Source organism: Cetorhinus maximus, chromosome 27 (genome assembly GCF_964194155.1).
Source record: "Cetorhinus maximus chromosome 27, sCetMax3.hap1.1, whole genome shotgun sequence".
Classification (NCBI taxonomy): domain Eukaryota; kingdom Metazoa; phylum Chordata; class Chondrichthyes; order Lamniformes; family Cetorhinidae; genus Cetorhinus; species Cetorhinus maximus.
In genome coordinates, this window is record NC_135905.1 from 19,203,069 (window position 1) to 19,227,360 (window position 24,292).

At 40.5% G+C, this 24,292-nt stretch overlaps 1 protein-coding gene across 2 annotated transcripts in view; it reads right to left on the reverse strand.

Annotated features, from left to right (window-relative positions):
• The window catches only part of parga (poly (ADP-ribose) glycohydrolase a), a 178,697-nt gene that overhangs the window by 96,347 nt on the left and 58,058 nt on the right, over window positions 1–24,292 (reverse strand). For both annotated transcript variants that reach the window (XM_078530846.1, XM_078530845.1), the window contains exon 8: window positions 6,699–6,791. In XM_078530846.1, the coding sequence (XP_078386972.1) occupies window positions 6,699–6,791 (93 nt within the window). The remainder of the gene's footprint in view (window positions 1–6,698; window positions 6,792–24,292) is intronic.

Consider the following 24,292-nt stretch of genomic DNA (forward strand, 5'->3'; position numbering starts at 1 on the left):
ACTTAATGAAGTACACTGGCCACCAAAATGATAAAAGCTAACCTGGCATGACTCCATTTCAAAAACTTATGGGGTGAGAAACAGGGATTGTTTGCGCCCATTTTATGTGCACTAAAAGTACTCAGAGTGCTCTAAAATAGCAACAGTGGCATGCATGCACACTTGTGGGACGAATCACGTCAGACATCATATCGGTGTGAGCATTAGGTAACAGAACAAAGCGTGAGACACCCGAGCTTCAGTAAAGACGTCCAAAGTAAAATCTGCCACCTGTTACAATCATAAATGCAACCTCAGAGCAGGGCATGGACAGCATTGCCAGTGGCTGTGAAGATGACTATGGCAATTAACTTTTATGCGCCTGGCTCCTTGCAGGCTGTAGCTGGAGATATTTGCAACATCTTGCCGTCCACTGTTGAGCAAGGGAGATCCCTGAGGTTCTCTATTGGATGAGGGCTAACTATGTTTTATTGCCTCTTTCCTGAGAGAAGCAGGTGAAGCATGCATGTGACTTCTTTAGGATTACAGGCTTCACCATGGTGCAGGGCCCCACTGATTGCATGTACATCGCTTTGTGGGGGCTGCATGTCTGCTCTGCCTATACTGAAACAGAAATAGATTCGACTCCCTCAATGTCTGGCTAGTGTGCGATGACACACACCAAATAATGCAGGCCAATGCCTAGTATCCTGGAACCAGTCATGGTGCCTTCATTCTGAGCAGTTTTCTGTGTCCTTTGCATTTGGGCCACCACAGCAAAGCAAAGGATGGCAACTGGGCAAAGGCATGGCTGATGACTTGGGTGCAGTGCAATCAACGGGCGTGAGTTAATCGCACTTCGCAATCCATATCCTAGTTTTTGAAGAAGGGTCATATGGACTCAAAACGTTAACTCTGTTTCTGTCTCCACCGATGCTGCTAGACATGATGAATTTTTCCAGAATTTTCTGCTGTTATTTCAGATTTCCAGCATCTGTAGTATTTTGCTTTTATCTCCTTTTGTGAGGGGGGGGGGTGAATGGCAGGGGCATAAAATTTAGCTCCATGCAGTTTTATTTTACTCTTCCATGGGATGTGACCATCACTGACAAGGCCAGCATTTGTTGCCCATCCCTAACTGCCCTCAAGAAGGTCATCTGAGCTGCTTAATTGAACTGCTGAAATCCATCTAGTGTAGGTACATCCACAGTGCTGTTTGGAAGGGAGTTCCAGGTTTTTGACCCAATGTCAGTGAAGGACCTGCAATATAGGTCTAATTTCACGATGGTGTGGGGGTTGGTGGGGAGCTTGCAGGTGATGACGTCCCATGTGTTTGCTGCTCTTGTTCTTGGAATGTGCTGTCCAAGGAGGCTTGGTAATTTGCTGCAGTGCATCTTGCATGTGGCACATACTGATGCCATTGTGTACTGGTGGTGGAGGGAATGAATATTGAAGGTGGTGGATGGGGTGCCAAGCAAGCAGGCTGTTTTATCCTGGGTGGTGTCGAGCTTCTTGAGTGTGTTGGAGCTGCACTCATCCAGGAAAGTGGAGGCTTTTCCATCACACTCCAGGCTGGTACCTTGTAGTAGTAGATGGTAGGTAGGCTTTGGGAGTCAGGTGGTGAGTTACATGCCACAGAATTCCAAGCCTCTGACCTGCTCTTGTAGCCAAAGTATTTATATGGTTAGTCCAGTTAAGTTTCTGGTTAATGGTAACTCCCAAGATGTTGACAGGATTCAGCGATGGCAATGTCCTTGAAGGTCCTTGAAGATGGTGCTTGCCTGGTACTTAGGTGGCACAAACGTTACTTGTCACTTATGATCCCAAGACTGAATGTTGTCCAGGCCTTGCTGCATTTGAACATGGATAGCTTCAGTGTCTGAGGGATCTTGAAAGGTACTGAACACTATGCAACCATCAGCGAACACCTCAACTTCTCACCTTATGATGGAAGGAAGGTCATTAGTGAATATGGTTTGGCCTAGGACACTACCTGGAGGAACTTCTGCAGCGTTGTCCAGGGACAGAGGTGATTGGCCTCCAACAACCATGGCCATCTTCCTTTGTACTATGTATTACTGAAACCAGAGGTGAGTTTTCCCCCTGATTCCCATTGGACTTCAGTTGTGATAGGAGTCCGCTGATGTCAAATCACCCTGTCAAATGCTGTCTCCACCTTGCCTCTTGGATTCAGCTCTATTGTCCATGTTTGGGCCAATGCTATAATGAGGTCAGGATCTATGTGGCCCTGGCAGAGGCCTAACTCAGCATTGGTGAGCAGGTTATTGCTATGTAAGTGTTGCTTGACAGCTCTGTTGATAACACCTTCCATCACTTTGCTTATGATCGAGGGTAGACTGATGGGGCAGTAATTGGTCAGGTTGGATTTGTCCTGCTTTTGTGGACAGGGCATAACTGGGCAATTTTCCACATTGTTGGGTAAACGCCAGTGCTGTAGCTGTACAGCGTGGCAAGGGATGTGGCTAATTCTATAGCACGAGTGTTAATTAATACTACTGGGATGATGTCAGGGTCCATAGCCTTTCATGCATCCAGTACTTTCAGACTTTTTCATTTCATGTTAAGTGAATTGAATTGGCTGAAGACTGGCATCCGTGATGTTGGGGACCTCAGGAGGAGGCAGGGATGGCTCATCCATTCGGTTTTTCTGGCTGATAAAGGTTGCAAATGCTTCAGTCTTCCCTTTTGCACTGACGTACTGAGCTCCCCCATATTGAGGATGAGGATACCTGTGGAGCCTCCTCCTCTAGTTAATTATTTAATTGTAGACCACCATTTATGACTGATGTGGCAGGACTACAGAGCCTTGATTTGACCCATTGGTTGTGGGATCGTTTAGCTGTCTATTGCATGCAGTTTAGCATGCATGTAATTCTCTATTGTAGCTTCACCAGGTTGACGCTTCATTTTTAAGTAGGCTGGGTCCTGCTCTTGGCATGTTCTTCTGCACTCCTCATTGAACCAGACCACCACTCTTTGACAGCAGTTTAAAGCACATCAATGGATAATGATGGATCTTCTTGACTCAGTGAGATCAACAGAACGTCTTGAGAGAGAAATGGAATGAGAGACAGTTGGTAATCTGAGACACTGGGAAATATGACTGAAGCAGAGCAGAGCCAGCTCTACCATGCACTTAATCTACGATATCCAGATGCAGAGTTCTGAAAGTGGAAAATCATTGTATTCCTAGGATTGCGCATAAAATGTTCACCGCTTTCAAAAATAAAATTATATTTAAAAGCTTAGCCTTTCTATTTGACTTGCTTCAGTTGCAGATTAGTTGAAAACCATTTCATTGGTGCATGTCATTTCTTGTCAAGTGTTTGAAATGTGATGAGGTGCTATATAAATACAAGTCTCTATCCCTTTGTAGCTAACTGCTTATCGAATAGTTCTACCTGTACTCCTACACCTACTCCTGTTTCTTATATCAATAATAATTGACATTTATTTTTGTTCCTCTTGCTGGCAATGATGCATTTGACAAATATTACTTTACGTATTGAATGTAAATTTTATCCATAAAATTGTCGCACAAAATGCTGACCACACATAAAGTCAATACAGACAACCCACAATCAACCCAAGGCATTTAGCAGAAATTAATGTAAAGCAATTTTATAAAGGAAAGCACTATTCAGTGTTTCCTCTTTTTATCTTCCCCACGTATGATTTGAAAAAGAAAGATATCTCACTAGGAGCAAGGTTCAGTTTTAACCAACATTCCCACCTGGGCTCCCCAATGTCGAGACCCCCCTCAAGAGACAAAAGATGTATCAGGCCAGTTGCAGCTACTGATTTACAACTGATGGTCTCAAAGAATGCAGATAGTCATCCAGAAATGAAAAGGTCGACAATCTTGAGTGGACATCAATTCTCCAAGATAGCAGCAGTCAAGTATGGCTGTATACTTATCTGAAACTGGTTTAGGGAATCGATGCTCACTCTAGGTCAGCACCAAAGGAAAAAAACAGAACAGTGCTCTCAAATTGTTCAATAATACAGCTTTTCACATGGGACAAATCTTCCTGACACAGTATGTCAGTCTGAATATCCTAGCAGAATTAAATATTTAGCTGATCTGGTAGCGCTGATTTAAAAAAATGTTTGGAAGGGTAAACAGAAAGAAAATTTTAAAAAGATGGACAGATCAAATCTGGTCAAACAAAGGAAATGACCATTGAATCATTGCCTTGATTCAATGTGATCATTAGGTAATTATCATATTACTTAACTTTTTATCTTGGTACAACCAATAGATTTAAGCACCACCTCAAATATACTGTGAAAGTACTTTTCTTCTGACAAAGTGTTATTCTCCTTCATGCTGCTATTTCCATTCGTAATGCTCAACTTTACAAAATGTGATAATTTTGCATAAAAACTTGTGACTTAAAACTTAATGTCTACACCTAATATTATGTTCTATGTAGCATTCTTGGAGGCTCTATGTTGTTATATTCTACCTAAATTTAGCATAGAGCCAGTTAGCTTGTCTAACTGTTGCCATACATTGAAACACAATTTATGCCACAAAGGTCACCTGCATTATAATCTATTTAATTGAATACAGAAACCAAACAGCTAATTTGTCAAATAAATAGAAAAGTAATTTTAATTAAAGAAAGGAGGAAATACTTTAATTTATAAAACATTTATATCACATTCTCAGGTATTCCAAAGCACTTTGTAGCCAAAGCATTACTTTTGAGTCATATTTATGTTGGCTGGCATGGCAGCCAATTTCTGAATCATGAATGTCCAATGAATCTGTGGTTGAAAGAAAAATGCTGTCCATGCATTAGGAAAACATTTTGTTCTTCTTTGAATAGCACAATGAGCTCTCTTCCTATCCATCTGAACAAGCAGGCTGGACTTTGGTTTAATGTCTCATCTGAAAGACAGTAGCTTCCACGATGGCTGCTCTCCCACTGAAATGGCAGTCAGGTTTACAGCGGTGCTTGAACCCCCAGCTCTCTGATTCACTGATAGCAACTAATAACTTCAATAATATTCAAGATTTAGAACACTCCAATATTGCCATGCCAAATTAAGTTGCTGGAATGCAAAACATTTGCTGGTACGTCAGAAATGTATATATATTTGCATGACCTGTGTCAACTATTTTCCCTGATGATTCATATAAATCACTGATCAGTTAAACAGATCGTTTTGGTGGGATTTTTTAGATCTCATTATGTGCTGGGCAAAGGTCCACTCCATTTTAAACATTCACCGTGAGCACTATGTATTCCCAGTTTATGCAGATGAAAGCTCCCTTTCATCTGTCTCGAGCAATATGCCTCAACCCCAAGTAGAGTTGATCAGTTGAAATGTAACAGTGGTTTCAGGAGTCAGATGCCAATCTCTGGGATCTGTTTGTTGTTTAAATGTGCTATACCCGGTGTACATATCGCCTAGACCTCCATCCAAATTAATATCTCCCTGAAGATTACTCCCACCTTTGAGAAAAACTGAAAAAAAAATTGTTTACCATCCCAAAAGCTTCTTTCACTTTCAATAGCCATGCTGTCTCATGGTGTGCGCTGCTATTTTTAATTTTACTATTCTTAATTAGAAATGACAATGGAGCAATTTTTTTAAAATTCATTCATGGGATGTGGGTGTCACTGGCTAAGCAAGCATTTATTGCCCATCCCTAATTGCCTTGAGAAGGTGGTGGTGAGCTGTCTTCATGAACTGCTGCAGTCCATGTGGTGTAGGTACACCCACAGTGCTGTCAGGGAAGGAGTTCCAGGATTTTGTTAGGGAGGGAGTTCTAGGATTTTGACCCAGCGACAGGATGGTGAGAGGGTTGGAGGGGAACTTACAGTGGTGGTGTTCCCATGTGCCTGCTGCTCTTGTCCTTCTAGATAGTACTGGTCATGAGTGGGAAGGTATTGTCTAAGGAGCCTTGGTGAATTCCTACAGTGCAACTTGTAGATGGTACACACTGCTGTCACTGAGAGTCGGTGGTGGAGGGAGTGAACATTTGTGGATGGGGTGCCAATCAATCGGGCTGCTTTGTCCTGGATGGTGTCAAGCTTCTTGAGCGTTGTTGGAACTGCACTCATCCAGGGAAGTGGAGGGTATTTCATCACACTCCTGACCTGTGCCTTGTAGATGGTGGACAGGCTTTGGGGAGTCAGGAGGTGAGTTCCTGCCATAGAATTCCTAGTCTCTGACCTGCTCTTGCAGCCACAGTATTTATACGGCTAGTCCAGTTCAATTTTTGGTCAATGACAACCCCCAGGATGTTATTAGTGGGGGATTCAACAATGGTAATGCCATTGAATGTCAAAGGGTGATGGTTAGATTCTCTCTTGTTGGAGATGGTCATTGCCTGGCACTTGTGCGGTGCAAATGTTACTTGCCACTTGTCAGTTCAAGCCTGAATATTGTCCAGGTCCTGCTACATTTGGACATGGACTGCTTCAGTATATGAAGAGTTCTGGCCTTATGATGGAAGGAAGGTCATTGATGAAGCAGCTGAAGATGGTCGGGCCTGAGGAACTCCTGCAGTGATGTCCTGGAACTGAGATGATTGACCTTCAACAACCACAACCATTTTCAGCTGCTTTGTTTACAAAAAATGTAACCCAGGCCCAACAGCCCCCTTATTACTTTTAGTTTATAGAAGTTTGCCCAGCCTTCAAGAAATTAAACTTCAAGCCTTGCTGAGTTTTGTTACATACCTGGGTACAAAGAGTTGGCAATTGGAGAGCCAGTTCGGCCATTTCAGGCAAAAGGGACTGCAGAAGGTGCTGTGTTTCAAAATCATTTAAATCCTAACAAAAAAATAAAGAAATTATTAAGTTGTTGCAACAATTGAAACCATGTCCTATACAGCAGTACTGCGGTGTCCTGAGGCAAAAAGATGATAAAGACATTTTTTAAATTAAAAGCACATATGTATTCATCATGCAGTACATTATATTCTAATAAATATTAGTAAAATTATTGCCATGGAATTACATTAACACTGCAAATAAATCATGTATAAAGGATTTCATACTTTAAATACAGTAGATAAAATAATAAAAACCCTATTGTTAAGATTAAATAACTATTAGTAGGTCTACTAATGGTCCACTTTGGTTCCAAATAATTTTTCAACCTTAAAATCACAACTTTTGGCAGTCATTTCTAAATTGTTGTTTTGGAACGTGTGTGAAATTACACAAGTAACAGCAGTTTACTTGGCACCGTACCAGTGTGAAATAACATACATGTCTTGTATCCTGAGCTGACCATTTTCTTTGCTCAACTAAGTGTCTAGCAAGCATGAAAGAAAATCAATTACATTATTTCAGAGTCCTCAACCAAGCTATGGAGAAATTTGCAGAGGTACAATTTTGTTTGCCCACTATCAGGTGCAGACTGTCTTCACTATCAAACGCAGACTGGCAGACCCAATGCTTTGGGTTGTGTGCTATGGTTACTGTTGAGGTTTTAGCAGCTAAACCCATGACTGCAAGCACAAAGCATTAGTAAGCTTCTTGATATTTATCCATGCAGGAATTATAGTCAAGGCTTAATCGTGAATATAGGCACAACGCTTCTTATGCTGCGCTTCCAGGTAATACGTTCCGGCAATCTTCATCTCAAATTTAGCTATTCAAAAGGCATGTGATCTGACATGGTGGAATGATTTCCACATGGCAGTTTGCAACACACCAAGCATCTCAATGTTCAAGTCCAGAGCTGAAAACCAGACAAACATCACCAGCTGCTTGTTCTGGGTCCGCATATGTGGCACTATGGCAAAGAACAAGGAGCAGAATTAAATTAGTAAATGACAATAAAGCCTATTCAGCAGAAATCAGGGAAACTGGCAGGAAAAAAGATGAGTGAAGCGAATGGAGTTAGGATAGGATGGAGGCAATTTTTTTTATGACTGAATGCTCTGATCAAATAGCAAGACCGTAAAGATCCTTGTTCACATAGTGGCTCAAGTTATCTCCACATTGCATCTACCAGCTTAAAATCAATAATATTTAGCAGAAACGCAAGCTGTACACCAGTATTGCATCATGTACTCACTTTGCAATGGACTGTGGTGGATGAGGGAGTTGGGGGAAGTAGCAGATTTGTGCCAACAAATGTTAACATAGGCCCAAATACAGCTTTTCTATCGCAAATCCGACCTGCTTGAGAAGTGCTCACAAAACTGGAGCTCTTTCTTAATAGAAGAAGTTGGGAAGGAAAGTACATAGTTTGTTTTCAGAGTTTTCTAACAGTCAAATTCAAAGATCAACTTCATGCAAACTGTATGAGGCAATAATGAGGTGCCCTTAGTTACTCCAATACTAGTTCATACCAGCAATTCTGTTTACTGTACTTCAGGTACCAAAGCACTGCAAACCTCTCATGGCACAGGCACCAAAGTTGAAATTTAAAGTTCTCAAGTGGGATAACCAACAAGATGTGTTGCTTTTTCCTTCCATTACATTTGAAGAGTTAAAATGCACATCTTCAGCATATTTTCACTGAGGATGTCCCATTTCATCTTGATTTCTGTTTGCTTACAAAAAGGACAGAAATATTCCAGAACAATAAAGCTTCTATTTATATAACATCTTTAACACAGAAAATGTCCCAAGGCACTTTACAGGGAACATAGATAAAAATATAAATAAAAGGAGTACACATTGGGCTATGGTGGGAGAGTCAGGGTGATTATTGACAGTTTGTTTGGAAAAAATGTTTTTAAAACTGGAAAGAGAAGTGGAGAATATGGGAGGGGCTTTCAACAAGTCAGGTTGTGGTGAATGAAATGTGTAATGCATTGTTGGGAAAGTAAGGAAGGGTGTACAGGAGGATTGAAGAAAGATGGGGAAATGTCTGGAGGGCTTGTAGATGAAGACAAGAATTTCAAATTCATTGATGGGCAAGGAACGAATGTAGTTCAGTGAGGATTGGGTTGCGGGTGAGGAACACTTAGATCACAGGAGAATACCAAGTTCTGAACAGTCTGGAACTTATGGCATGGAAAACTGATGAGGAAAACATTAGAGAAATCGAGTTTAGAGGAGGTCACCTGGCAGAAGTAGGGGATAGGCCTGGTGATAGATTAAGTATGGGGCTTTGATGGGACATCTCTAGGGTGCACAGCTGCTAAGGTTTTACATGGCCTGGTTCAGCTCAAGGGAGTGGCTGGGTGAAGCGATTAAATCAGAGAGAGAGAGAGAGTGGTGTTGATGATGGGTGCTGAAAGCTGTGATTTCTCTCTTGCCCATGACAGCACTTGGTAGTTTAGGGATCCAGGGATATCATCAACATGGTTGATGGTTTGCAATGTCAGCTGTGTTACAGTTGGTAGCACACTCGCCTCTGAATCATAAGGTTTCAAGTTCAAGTCCCACTCCAGGGCTTGAGCACAAAAATCAAGGCTAGTGCTCTAGTGCAGTACAGATGAAGTGTTGGCACTGTTGGAGGTGGTGTCTTTCAGAGGAAGCATTAAACCAAGGCCCTATCTGCCTGTTCGGGTCAAAGATCCCATGGCACTACTTCAAAGAAGAGCACTGAGTTATTTCTGGTGTCCTAGCCAATATTCCACCCTCAATATGCATCATGAAAAACAGATCCGATCATTATAATATTGCCGCTTATGGGAGTTTGCTGAGCGCAAACTGGCTGCAACATTTCTTACATTACAACAATGACGGCCCATCAGAAAGTACTTCATTGGTTGTAAGGTGCTTTGAGACATCTGGTTGTAGTGAAAAGCATTATATAAATGCAAGTCTTTTTTTTTGGTAACTCATAGCTGTGGATGCTACCATTAAAGAAAGCATACAGATGAAAAGCAGAGGGTGTCAATAATAAATCCTTGGGATGTACCCAGGGATGATCGAAATCGGAAGTAACAACCCAGGTTACTCTCACGCTATTCGCAGCATTTGTTTCAGAGGGACAGGTGAATAATTGGAACCAATTTGCAAATTTTTAATAGCAAGACGGTGCAAGCAAATGGAGACCCAAATGAGGAGAGAAAAAAATCCCGAAAATAAAGAAAAAAGCTTGTTTTCTTCAGACTAGACCAAAACTTGTCAAAATAAATTGTCATATTATTTATTCATTCCAATACTACCATATTTTCCCCAGTGATTTCAGTTAATATCTTGTCACTTTTCAACTATTAGTATCTGACAATCCTAAAACTAAAGAAACAGAGTTTTGGGCAGCCACAGCTATGCTAACATAACATTTGACCGTAGCTAACCTATTTCTCAATACTCCTGTCAACTCCTGAAAAATGCCATGTGCAAAAAGGCAATCAGCCTTCAGCCTGTGGCCAAAGGATACAGGCTGTCATTGGCTAATAATTTGTGCAGGGCTTAATTTCTGGTGCCTGTCAGCAGCTTCTATATGCTGCACAACACATACACTATCCTGAATAATCATTAATCCTCTGAATACTAAATTTCTCTTCTGCTTTACAGGTGTGACACTCAAAGTATGATAATGGCAATAGGCTCATCAATATAAACCTCACTCTGAATATTAAACAAAGTTTGATCACGCAGAATGCATATTTCTAGTGGTATTCAAATGGCAAAAGACAGCATCCTTTTGTATAGTCTAAACTGAAATATGTTCGACATAATATTTGAAACAGAATCATTACAAATCTGCTTCAGTGTTGTGGAGATGTTATTTCTTTTTAAAGAATACGCAAAACTAGTAGAAAAGCCTTGCAGTACAAAGTTCTTGCAAATAGTAATACTTGGGTTACTGCCAAAGAATAAGGAAAGTGGCCATCTATGTATTAAAGCTGAAACAAAGATATTCAGCGCTCTGACCTGCACAAGTATTGATTTACAGAGATATTGACTAGGATGTGTCAGAGTAATCAATCATTTAGTAATTTCATCATGGCTGGCTCGCAGGATGTTGATTAAATGGAGGCAGAGAAGAAATGCAAATGGTTTGATTTAGTTGGAGGATGGCAACTTCCGGGGCAGACAGCCTTGACTAGCAATTTAGTAAAGTGAACATTTATATTGCCACAAAGAGGCTTGACTAAATACTGTCATAACTAATGACTGCTTGTCACTATAAAACTGTTCTAGTGTGGGTAATGAATGAGTACCCCTGACTGGACTAGATGAGAAGGCGCTGAGGCAGCAGGCTTAGCATGTTTAAATCAAACCTCGACAACGCATCAAATCAAGTAAACCAAGACCTGTCACATGACCACAGACATTTCCATACATCACAAAGGAGAAGCAGTAATGAAGTAAAAAGGCAGGTTTAATACCCATGTGTACACAAAGGTACAGATTTACAGTATTTTATTTATCCAGGCTGATAAACCAACATGGTTGATTTACTTTGACAGACCCCGACAATGGAATGAATGCAGCTCTTTGAATTGTTAAGTTCTACATATTTCAAGTCAAATTTATAATCAAGTATGCCTAAGTAAATGTTATTCCAAAGAAGCAGCTCCACTGAAAATAAGCTTATCCATCAGTTCTTGACCCTCAGTTCATCTTATGGACTGCAGATCGACATACGAATTTTAGCTGAGCTACTTTCCTTTTGCTGAGAAGCAAAGCTGACAAGCGTGTTAAAAAAAATAGTCATCATTCATCTTTCTCTACTGGGAGCCGAAACCATCACTAAAGAGACAGCGTTTCTTTGTTACAACTCCCCAGGCTGTTCTGTACTTCAATGTCATCAAAACTGAGACCAATACTAAACACCTTTCTCAAAAGGAGAGAAAAAAGGAAACTATTAAATTCTATTTACTAGCTTATACAGTTAATGCTTTCAAGAACTTACTGACCATAAGTATTTGACAGATGTTTGCACAAAGAATACTTCTGAAGTTGAACATAAATTTATTTTTCAACATCAAGCAATTTGGTGCAAGTTCCTAACAATTATGACCTCTTCTACACATCACATGCAGACTTATTAAGATTAATTCTTATTTGTCATAAGAAAAGTTCACCTGAAGTAAGGCTGTCAACTTGCATTACTAGATTTTAGCCATACTAAGGAGAATAAATAGAATAAAGCTGGCACAGAAGCTTTTTTTTTTCCGTGTTTGAAGATTTGCTCGGCAAATACCATATAGTAGAGCGTATTCAAACATGTACTTACAAAGTATAAGGCGATTATGAAAGAAGTTTTTTTTCTGTGTAGCAGGTGCAGCAAAATCATAACTCAGTATTATAATTTCACTATATCTACTACATATTGGAAATATTGCTCCACTGTTGCATTGCTACTGAATGTTAGGGCGAAACATATTCCCCATAGGCTGGAAATTTTAATGGCACAGTACAGCCAGTCGGGCAGGATTTCCCTTGATAAAGCAAATAATAGAAATTAATAGCGCTGAGGGAAATTATTTGGTTCATTGTGTCTGTGCCTGCTGAAAAACAGCTATCTCACTTTCAGGAGCTCAGGAGCTCTGTTCATAAGGTTCCAAGTTACAGCACTTCAAGTGCATATCCAATAACGTTTAGATACCATGAGGGTTTCTGCCTCTACCAACCTTTCAGGAAGTGATTTTTAGAGCCCCACCACCTTCAGGCAAGAAAATTTTGCCTCAACTTCCCCAATAGTCCTCAAGTACAGTAACTAATGCTTACACACTAAAGTACAAAACAATTCATAATTCAAGAAATTCAAAATCAATAAATGTGTCAAAAAAGGCCAATAAGTACGAGTTTATCTATTTTGAAAAATATGAAAATCATTGTACTTCTTTAAACACAAAAAAAGTTATATGATGCAAAATTAATTTGTTGCAGAATTCCTTCCATAAGAAACTAACTTTTCCTTTGTTTTACATGCGGTTTGACTTTTGAAACTAGCACAAAGTAAGACTGGTGATTCAAAATAATATGTATTTTTACGAATCTGCAACTTAGCTTTTTATTTTTCAATTTCTACACATACTTGCTATTCCTGAAAGCTCACTTTAAAAAATTATAATGGGTACTGCTCCTTGCATCATGCCTCTGAGTCGGCTTTGATGCTGAGTGCCTGTGGTGTCTGGCATTGTAGCATGCACTGCCTGGAAATTCAAGTTTGTAGGTCACCGAGGAGACACAGCTGGAGTTTACTTAGCTTTCCTACATTTAGAATGGCAAATGTCATTGATAACAAAAGGAAAAAATCTTGACAAAACAAAAATTTTTACATGCATTCTCTCTCGCGTAACATGAGATTGTGTCTATTTCACCAGGAAGCCACCATGTGAGGCTGAACCTGACAGTTTTCAACTTCAAGCTGACCTTCCAAACCCATATCATCCCTATTGCGAAGAACACCTATTTTCACTGCATAAGATCACCTGCCCCAATCCTCGCCTCCTCTTGCCACTGAAATCCTCATGTTACCGTCAGGCTTGATTATTCTTGGACTCAAAATGGTAGCTTTGTTTCTCTTTCCACAGATGCTGCCACATCTGCTGAGATTTTCTAGCATTTTCTGTCTTTATTTCAGATTTCCAGCATGTGCAGTATTTTTGCTTTTATATCATTAATTATTCTCTCTCCTGGTTGGCTTCCCATACCTCATCCTTCATAAACTTCAGCTCATCCAAAATTTTGTTGCCTGTATTCAATCGTACATCATGTTTTGCTCACCCATCATCTCTGACCTTGCTGACCTACATTGATGTCTAGTAATAACACAAATTTAAAGTTCTCCTCATGTAACTTCTCATCTCTGTAACTACTTCTTTACTGTCCCCACCATGCAGCACTGCTACCCGTGCCCCCTTTCCCCACCCGAGCAGAAGCTCCACATTCCATTGAATCTTGGCCTTTTGTTCATCAGCCTTTCCCTTTGTTCCACCATTGGAAGCCTGCCTTCAGGCTCTGAGGTCTTACTTTCTACTTCCAACTTTGCTTTTAACATCCATTTTAAAATCCATGTCCAAAAAAGCTTGTGGTTACCCCTCAGATGCTGCAAGCTTTGCCTTATCCAATTTTTCTTAAGTCTCTCAAGCATCTTGGGATTTTTCTCTATATTAAAAGTTGTAGATAAACAGGAGTTATTGTTGTTGAAGCCTCTCTCTCAAAGGTCCCTTTTGAGATGTCTTGTGTCTCTTTCTATGTGTTCCACTGTGTGTGTCCCATATGCTTTCTCTCTCTTATGTTTGTATTAAGCTCTGAAAGCTTCAAAAATCATCTCATCCCACCATAGCGATGGGATCACATTGCAAACCTGAAACTTCAATAAGATTAAGATAAGGCAAATTATAGATCAGAAGATCACTGCTGTTTCCATCCAGGGAATACTGGAGTCAGAAGGCTGTGAATTCAACATCTCTCTAGGATAGTGATTTTCCAGGGGGGCTACAAAATAACTTGAAAGCGTTTAGCCAGCAGGGTCAGCCTTAGAGGTGGGAAGCACGGATGACCACCAAGGGCACATGGCCGCAGGGAGCATCATGGTCAAGATTAATCAAATAAATGGCAACCAGAGGTAGGCTTGAAGTGAGTCGGGAGGCGGGAGAGGAGTGTGCTTGACCCACGTGCAGCAGAGTGGGCTGGCCTTCTTACCAAGGAGGGGAGTGGGCATTGAGAAGCGCTGAGCAGCTCGAAGGTCACCAGGTAGACCCAGAGTTACCAAGGTTGGTGATGGGTGCTAAGTGAGTTTAGCCTTGCTCAAAAGAGGAAAGTACTTTTTAAATATTTAAGTACTACATACCGAAACTCAAATACTCATTTTGTTAAATGCATTATCAAAACACTCTTTACATATCAGTTTCACATTGCACTTTCATATCATGCTTATTATACGGTGTTATAATTTAACGCTGCTGCCCGTGTCTTAACTCGCACCAAATCCCGTTTCCCTATCATCCCGATGCTCGCTGACCTACATTAGCAAATGGTAAAGCAACATGTTGATTTTAAAATTCCCATCCCTATTTTGAAATCCCTCCATGGATGCATCCTTCGCTATCTGTAATCTCCTCCAGCCCTACAACTCTCCGAGATATCTGTGGTCCTCTAATTTTAGCCTCTCGAGCATCTAGATTTTAATTGCTCCACCATTGGTGGCCGTGCCTTCAGTTATCTCAGCCCCTAGCTCTGTAGTGCCCTCTCCACATCTCTCTGCCTCTCTACCTAACTTTGTTCCTTTAGGGCCCTCCTTAAAACCAACCACTTTGACAAGCTTTTAGTCATCCAACCTAATATCCCCTAACATACAAACAGAAAATGCTGGAAAAACTCAGCAGGTCTGACAGCACCTGTGGAGAGAGAAACAGAGTTGATGCTTCAAGTCCGTATGACCCTTCTTCAAAGCTACAGAGAAAGTAGAAGCACATTTTTACTTGTCTGTAGCTCTGAAGCAGGGTCGTATGAACTTGAAACGTCAACTTTGTTTCTCTATCCACAGATGCTGTCAGACCTGCTGAACTTTTACAGCATTTTCTGTTTTTGTTTCGGATTTCCAGCATCCGCAGTATTTTGCTTTTATTCCACTATCCCCTAAAGTGGCTCGGTGTCATGTTCTGTTCTATAATGTTCCTGTGAAGTGCCTTGGGAAGTTTTGTTCTGGTTATAAATACAAGTTGTTGCTGTTTGTACTGCTGTTGTGGGAGGGGGCTTCTGTGATTTCGAATCGACTGGAAAAGGGGCTCTTCAACCAAAAAAATTGAGAACTACTGCTCTACAATAACATAAATTTATAAAGCACCTTTAACATACAAAAAATATCCTGGGGCTTCACAGAGATATGGTGCCATACGGATGCAAACCACAAGAGATTGCTGGCCAAAGGCATTGTCAACAGCTCTGTCAATCTATTAGTAACCAAAAGATTTTTTCAAGGGTCTTAAGGAGTCTTAAAGGAGAAGAAAGTGACAGATGTCATGAAGCTATTAAGGTAAATAATATTTTGGAAAATATTTTCCTTTTAAAGTAGAGGTTTGTCTGCGGGTGTATCTTAATTGGATTAAAGCCAGCTAGTCTGGGTGCTTAGATGGGTACTAGTTTTAATATGGAAGGGAGATAGCGTGCATTTACATTTAAAAAAAAATAGAGCACTCAAGAAGTGAGGTGAAAACTGACGCCTTTCTAGCAGGTACTAAGCCATATGCTTATTTTACTAATAAAATTGGTACTATGAAAGGGGTTTCATTGTTAAAAGGTGAAGTTCAAAGAGGTTGTTGATATAATGAGAATTTGAATTCAATCAGTGGTGGTAGGTATAACTTCAGTAGTTTTCGGGTGTGCGGGCAGAGGCAATGTAAGATCAAAAGGCAGCTCCAAGCCTCCAACTGGCTCCACAGTGGAAAGGACCTCATTTTGAATTTGTAAGGTGAAAATGCTTTGCCTGGTGTTTTGGTTAAGTCTATGGGAGATTAGTTTGGGAATTCGTTAAAAGTTATGATAGTAATTTTTAGCCATGTGTACATATATTTTAACCTATGTAAATTAATAAAATGTTTCAATTAGTTAATGTAAAACCTCGAGAACTAGTGGTCTGATTCCTGAGTTTAGAGTCGCATCTCAACATAACACTTAAAATTATTTGTTATGACAGTTGTTTAAAGTTTCCCTCTGGGATTTTTAAAAATAACTCTGCTTTACCAAATGCATTTGGTCATAACACAGAGAAGTGGAGAGGTTTTGAGAGGGAGTTGCAAAGAATGAGACTGAGGCAACTAAAGGCAGGGCTGTCAAAAGATGGAGTGAAGCAAAATGCGCACGAAAGGGCTGGAATGGAGAGTTCGAGAGGGACTGAAAGGCTGGTGGAGGTCCCAGATTTACATCCTGGCATAGTCTTTCCTTATCAGAGATCCTGTTGGGTGTCACTTTGAACAGAATTAGGATTTGGCCGTGATGCTTTAAAGATCAAATTGGGGGAAACTATTTCTGCTGCGCAAGGTCAACACTGAGATTGGTTCCTTCAATCACTTATGTGCTGGAAACCAGGCTTTGTTTACTAACACAAATTAGATTTTATTCATTAATGAGCAGATCTTTAAAAGGCAGAATCAGGTGCAATACGGTTAACAAGATAGTGCAATTCTTATTACAGCTAGTTGTCATTTAGATTAACTGTCAATTTCAACACCCCTCAGACCTTCTTCACCTCCAGGCTCAACCCTGACAGGCCCAGCATGAAATAATTAACTGCATCCTCCCTTGTTTTATTTACTTAGAGTAACAAACTCAACTGCGTTTGCAAGATGTCCTGTCAACCTTGCCCCTCAATTATTCTGATGTTTTCTGATTAGAAGCTGTAGGAGTCTGTAAAATGATAGCTGAACAAAAGTGCAGCCATGATTTCTACATTTAATTATACCCACCAAACTATGCAGTTATAAATGTAAGCTATAAAGGATCCAGTTTTTGCATCATAACCACAACTAGATTCTTCATTTCACAAAATATAATGGCAAAAACATGACATGATGTTAAAACATCCCATTAAAACACTGCCATTTTCATCCTAAACACGCTTGACATTTTTTATTTGTGAACTTTTTTTTGCCAAATCCAAAGAAAACACATGAAATATAACTAAACACTAATGCAAAAGTACAGCAGCAGATGCTAGAAATCTGAAATAATAAACAGAAAATGCTAGAAACACTCAGCAGGTCTGGCAAGATCTGTGGAGAAAGAAGCAGAGTTAACATTTCAGATTGGTGACCTTTCATTAGAAGGATCTGATTTTTATTTTTTATATATATATATATGAAATATAATTAACTTAGGGTCATTTTTAAAAAAAAAAATGCAATTTTACTTCTCTTTTTTTCCCTTCCAGAATGCAACTTTAGATTATCTGAAATTTTATTTTAACTTAAAGTTTTAGAGCCAGGAAAAAAATTTCAAAAAATATTCCAAATTCATTATTTTTCTCAAAATTCACTATTGAATTCTGCATAATCATTGTTTGTATTAAATATTATCCAACCATTTTGAATTCCAGTTCAACGGGTGTCAAGTAGCTTTACACAATATATATGGCTACTAATGTAGAGGAGGAATTATTCTCAATAGGGTTAGTGGCAAGGAGAGACCCTCGGCGGGGGTGGGGGTCTGCCCCAGGTATCTGACTTTTCAAGCTGTTCAGTAATATAGTGGGTGGTATTGCTAGTAATATGAAAACATTTGCTGATGATACAGTGTTATATGGTCTGGTGATAAATGTAAGAGGAATTGATTTTATTCAAAAGGATTGGGAATGATTAAGCGAATGAGCTAAGGAGTCATGGATCGATTTTAACTTAATTAATTGCAAGCTTATGTACGTGGAACAAAACCCAGGATTTGAAGGAATGTTGGTAATGACCAAACCAGAATGTTGCGGGATTTAGAGGAAAATATGTAATGATAGTATTCCCACATAATGCCATTCTTTTCCATCTCAATGGTAGAAGAATGGCTGGTGAGTTGTTCCAGTGCATCCTTTAGATCGTTCATATTGCAGCCACAGTGCGATTATAGTAGAGTAGATATTAAGTTAAGTGGCAGGAACATCTATCAAAGGGACGGCTTTCCCCTGGACAATGTTGAACTTCTTTAGCATTGTTGCAGCTGTACCCACCCAAGCAAGTGATGAGTACTCTGCCACACAGTGACTTGAGCCTTCTAGATAGTAGAGAGGCTATGAGGGATCATGAGGTGAGCCACTAATCACAAAGTCCCCCTAGCCTCTTCTCTGTTCTTGTAGTCATGGTGTTGATATTCTGGGCAAAATCGACCCCATGGATAGTGTTAATGGGATGGATTCAGAGATGGTGTGCTGTTGCAAGTCAGGAGTACATGACTGCGCATTTTCTTGTTGAAGATGGTATTTGCTTGGCACTTACGTTTTGTGAATGCTACCTGCCACTTGTCAGGGCAAACTCTCTGCTGTCCAAACCTAGCTGTAGGCTGGTATGGGCTGCCGCATTATCAGAGCACTTTTGAATGGAACTGAATATTATAAATAAACAAAGTCTGCAAACAGCTCCACTTTCAACCTTATGAGGTGTTACTTTTGGAGCAGCAGGAGATGGTTGGCCAAAGATGTTGACCTGTGAATATCCTGCAGCAAAGTCCTAAGACTGCAATAATAAACCTTCAGTAATGATGACTATCGTCCTATATTATAATAGTTCTGATGAAAGGTCATTGACCTGAAACGTTAACTCTATTTCTCCCTCCACAGATGCTGACTGGCTTGTTGACTATTTTCAGCATCTGCAGTATTTTGCTTTTGGATTGCCATCTTCCTATGCATCAGGTATGGGAGAATCTTCTCACTGACCTCCGTTTTGGTGGAGCTCTTTAGTGCTACACTTGGTCCTTTATTGGTATGCGTCAAGGGAGTATTCTACTAGGAATTACGACAAGTTATTGTAAATATGAATTAATCATTGGTGAAGTTACATTTGCAACGGCGAGACATTTTAGGCAACTTGCCTTCAAAAGGACTTTAACACAAAGAGGATTTAGAGAAGAGTAACAGTGCATTTATGGAACTAGTACCTCAAGTTATGAAGAGAGATTCATGGAGAAAAAAAGATTCATGGAAGAACTGATCCAGATCTTTGAATTGTTCATAAGGATAGTTACTTTGGCAGCAATCGGGCTATTGAATTTTAAAATCTTCATGTTCTCAGATTAAAAAGTCAGTTATGCAAATAATCTCAACCTAAACTGGTATCGCTGCACCATACAGCATCTTCAGAATAATGAGCTGATCGTTATCATCATTTAATTCAGAACAAGCCCAAGTTAAAGAGGATGATGATGGTGTAATTCAATCAATTAGAAATGTAGATGATTGAATGAAAGATTAAGAAAATATTAAGATTATCTCAATTTACTTTAATGGGAGGAAATGAAGAGAATAAATTAGGGAGCAATTGTGCAGAATCAGTTGTCATAAGAATACATATGTCAAGTACAGATCATGATAAGACCATAGGCTGTGAATGGAACAGACTTAATTGGGTCGAATGGCATTGTGTCATTCCATGATATTCTAACACCCTGATCATACTGTCATTTAATCCATAATTAACAAAATAGGAGTTTAATTAGAATAGCTTACCTCTAAGTCACTGAATACAAAGAGAGAAGAAAAAGAAAAAGCTGTGAGCTTGTCCTAAGCATCAGCTATTGCTTTCTGTTACTGTAGTAGCTCCGGCCTAATAATTGCAGCTGAGCATTGTCACAGCAATATTGCTAACTTACAGAATACTGAAAGGCCTGGATAGAGTGGACGTGGGAAAGATGTTTCCATTAGTAGGAGAGACTAGGACCCGAGGGCACAGCCTCAGAGTAAAGGGAAGACCTTTTAGAACAGAGATGAGGAGAAACTTCTTTAGCCAGAGAGTGGTGAATCTACGGAATTCATTGACACAGAAGGCTGTGGTGGCCAGGTCATTGAGTGTATTTAAGACCGAGATAGATAGGTTCTTGATTGGTAAGGGGATCAAAGGTTACGGGGAGAAGGCGGGAGAATGGGGTTGAGAAACTTATCAGCCAAGATTGAATGGCAGAGCAGACTCGATGGGCCGAATGGCCTAATTTCTGCTCCTATGTCTTATGGTCTTGCTAAATAAAAAACTGACAAAGAATAACTGAATAATCTTCCAACCAAATTATGAAATCATCCACTGAATAAAATGGAATAATATGCCTCTGTTTGTAGTTATACTGCAATTGCTAGTTTCATACTAGTATTTGTGAAGCACAATATGAAACTGGCAAACTGGACTATGCCTTGCCATGGGTCACACAGGTGCCAGTGAGAAAGAAGCAAGGCACATAGCGATTCAGATGGTGATTTTTTAATGTTACAGCAGTGGTCCATAGAATGACTGGGATTTCTGAAATGCATCCTTGCATTGGCCTACAATTATACAAGCATGAACTGAAACTGATGGGAAGTACCTCCCAGAAAGTGCCTTTCTGTAGTGATGTGACTTTCACATTGCTCCAACATCCAAAGCTGTCTTGAACATTTGCACCTGTGGCAGTATAAATGCCTCCATATACCACTGACAATGGAAATAAAATCACAACCAAAATAAAACAACAGCCACTTAGTATACACACTGTTCTCCATTACCAACTGAAGGACAACGATGACGACAAGGGCTAAAACATTCTATAGTTAAAACTCATGGCAGAAGAAAACCTGTAACACCCCAAAACTTCACTGCACTGATAATTCATTAGCCAATGAACTCAAACCTATTCATCAAAGCAATGGAACACTGCACAAGAACTCAAATATGTTTACTGCATGAATTACAAGGTATTTACAGCAAAGGAAGCCATTTGGCCCAACTTGTCCATGTTTCTCTTTGTGCTCCACCTGACCTCCTACCGATCTTCATCTTCATATCATCATACCTAGCACAAAGGAAGATGGTTTTGGTTGTTGGAGGTCAAGCATCTCAGTTCCAGGACATCGCTGCAGGAGTTCCTCAGGGTAGTGTCCTCGGCTCAACCAACTTCATCTGTTTCATCAATGGCTTTCCTTCCATCATAAGGTCAGAAGTGGGGATGTTCACTGATGGCTGCACAATATTCAGCAACATTCGCGACTCCTCTGATGCTGAAGCAGTCTATGTCCAAATGCAGCGAGACTGGACAATATCCAGGCTTGGGCTGACAAGTGGCAAATAACATTTGCGCCACACAAGTGCCAGACAATGACCATCTCCAACAAGAGAGAACCTAACCATCGCCCCATGACATTCAATGGCATTACCATTTGCTGAATTCCCACTATCAACATCCTGGGGGTTACCACTGACCAGACACTGAACTGGACTAGCAATATAAACACCATGGCTACAACAGCAGGTCAGAGGCTAGGAATCCTGCAGCAAGTAACTCACCTCTTGACTCCTCAAAGCCTGTCCAACATCTACAAGGTACAAGTCAGGACTGTGATGGAATACTCCCCACTTGCCTGATGAGTGCAGCTTCAACAACATTCAAGCTTGACAGGATCCAGGACAAAGCAGCCCACTTTATTGGCATTCCTTCCACAAACATTCACTCCATCCACCAATGACGCACAGTGGCAGCAGTGTGTACCACCTACAAGATGCACTGCAGAACTCACCAAGGCTCCTTGGACAGCACCTTCCAAACCCACGACCACTACCATCTAGAAAGACAAGGGCAGCAGACACATGGGGACTCCACCGCCTGCAAGTTCCCCACCAAGCCACTCACCATCCTGACTTGGAAATATATCACCGTTCCTTCACTGTCACTGGGCCAAACTCCTGGAACTCCCTCCCTAACAGCACTGTGTACCTACTGAACATCGACTGCAGTGGCTCAAGAAAGCATCTCACCATCACCTTCTCAAGGACAATTAGGGATGGGCAATAAATACTGGCCTAGCGAGCAACACTCTCATGGATGAACTAAAAAAAATCTACCTGCATCAATATATTTACCTATTCCATTCTTCCTCATTTGCTTCTCTAACTTCCCCTTGAATACATTTATTCTATTCACCTCAACTGCTCCAGGAGTAGTGAGTTGCACATTCTAACCACTCTGAATTAGGAGGTTTCTCCTGTATTTCCTATTGGATTTATTAGTGACCATCATCCTTATCTGCCCCTACATGGGAACATCTTCCCTACATTTACTTATCAAATACTTTCATTATTTTGGATCTTCTAGCAGAGCATACTTTAGTCTTCTCCTTTCTCAAGAAAATAGCCCCAGCACGAATGAGTCTCACATAATTTTATTGCCCATTGAAATACACTTTGTAAACCAATGCTTTTGCAGCAGTTTTGCATTATCAAATATTCCAGTTTTTCTATCACTTCAAAGTATGCCATAATAACCAGCTGAGGGTAATTTCCTTTCCATTCATAGCTAAAACTTACCGACAATGAACTTGGCCCTGAATCTTGCTCAATGCCAACAGGAACAAAGTTTATACCACTGCCCACCCATCCATAATTAGCCACAGCTCACGAGGGGCTGTAGCCATCTCTCACTGTTCACTGCAATTCTGCATGCAGCTGTCATTCCTCCCTCTGTTCAGTTTCTCAGGTTGGCCACCCAAACAGTCCTTCCCTAGCCTGTTCTGTTCTTTCCTGATGCTTCACCTCCTATTATCAGCAGCACTAGACTCTCACCTCGCCTTTTCCAGTGGTCGTACTTTCTCAATTTCCGCTTCTTCACTTCAGCTAAAAGCCCTTGAGATGCCAGGATACCAATTTTCTTGCAAATTCATTGGTTCTTCTCTGTCCAGCTGATTCTAAGGACCCTTCCGCAGTGCCACATTTCAAAAGCTGTAATCCCCTTCTCATCAGCCTTATTTAGGGTCCAGCTCTCACACCCATACAGCGCAATTCTCCACACCAGGGATTTTGCAACATTCCACCCCCCCCCCCTCCCATAAATGCAGTCCGATGTTAGATGCCCATGGGAATTAATTTACGAAAACGTCATTTGTACCTCCTCACAATCAGTTCAGATCACTATCTGCAAGATGATTAACAAGCCAGTCTCCATCTTTCCATGATAAAGAAAGAAACCACATTTACCTAGCACCTTATCAGGTCTTCAGGATGTCTCAAAGTGCCTGGCCATTCAAACAGATGATCCACCATTACCTTCTCAGAGCAGCTGGGGATGGGCAGTAAATTCAGCTTTCCCAATGTTGCCCACAGTCCTAGGACAAATATATTTTTAAAAGGTATTTGGTCGTAAGTCTAGGCTAACTTATAAGATGGTGTGAAGAAGTCTTATTATTTTTATATGCCTCTGAAGCAGTTATTAAGTAGTAAAGAAGTGAATTTGGCTTGAATCCCATGAAGCTGCAAATCTCATTACATCTCTAACATTAAAACTTTTAATCAACCAATAGAGAAAGACAAGAACAGTAATGGGAGGCACTGGTTGTGATTTACTGTGATTCTGTAGATGTAGCAGATCTTGCAGAACTAATGATAGCAGGTCTGGAGAAATAAACATGATTGTAGAAAAGGGCAGCAATCAATGAAAATGCATCGTTGAAAGTAAGGGCTGATTTTATGCTGGATAGCAGGCAATCTCTGTGGGAAAATAAATGGAATACAGAGAACCGCACCAAAGTCACTGGGCTGCTGTGAAGTCTTGTGGCTTAGGAACGTAAAGCAAGGAAATCTTGGTGCAGCACTGAGCTGTACACACCAGTGAAGTCCCAGATATAATCCCTACGTGTCGAGCTTCCAGATTCAACCTCCAATACTCCAGTATCCACTTGTGTCTATGTTCTAGCGATCCACTGTGGTTTGATTGTGTTAACTAATGCAGTTAAACACTGGCACTCCCTC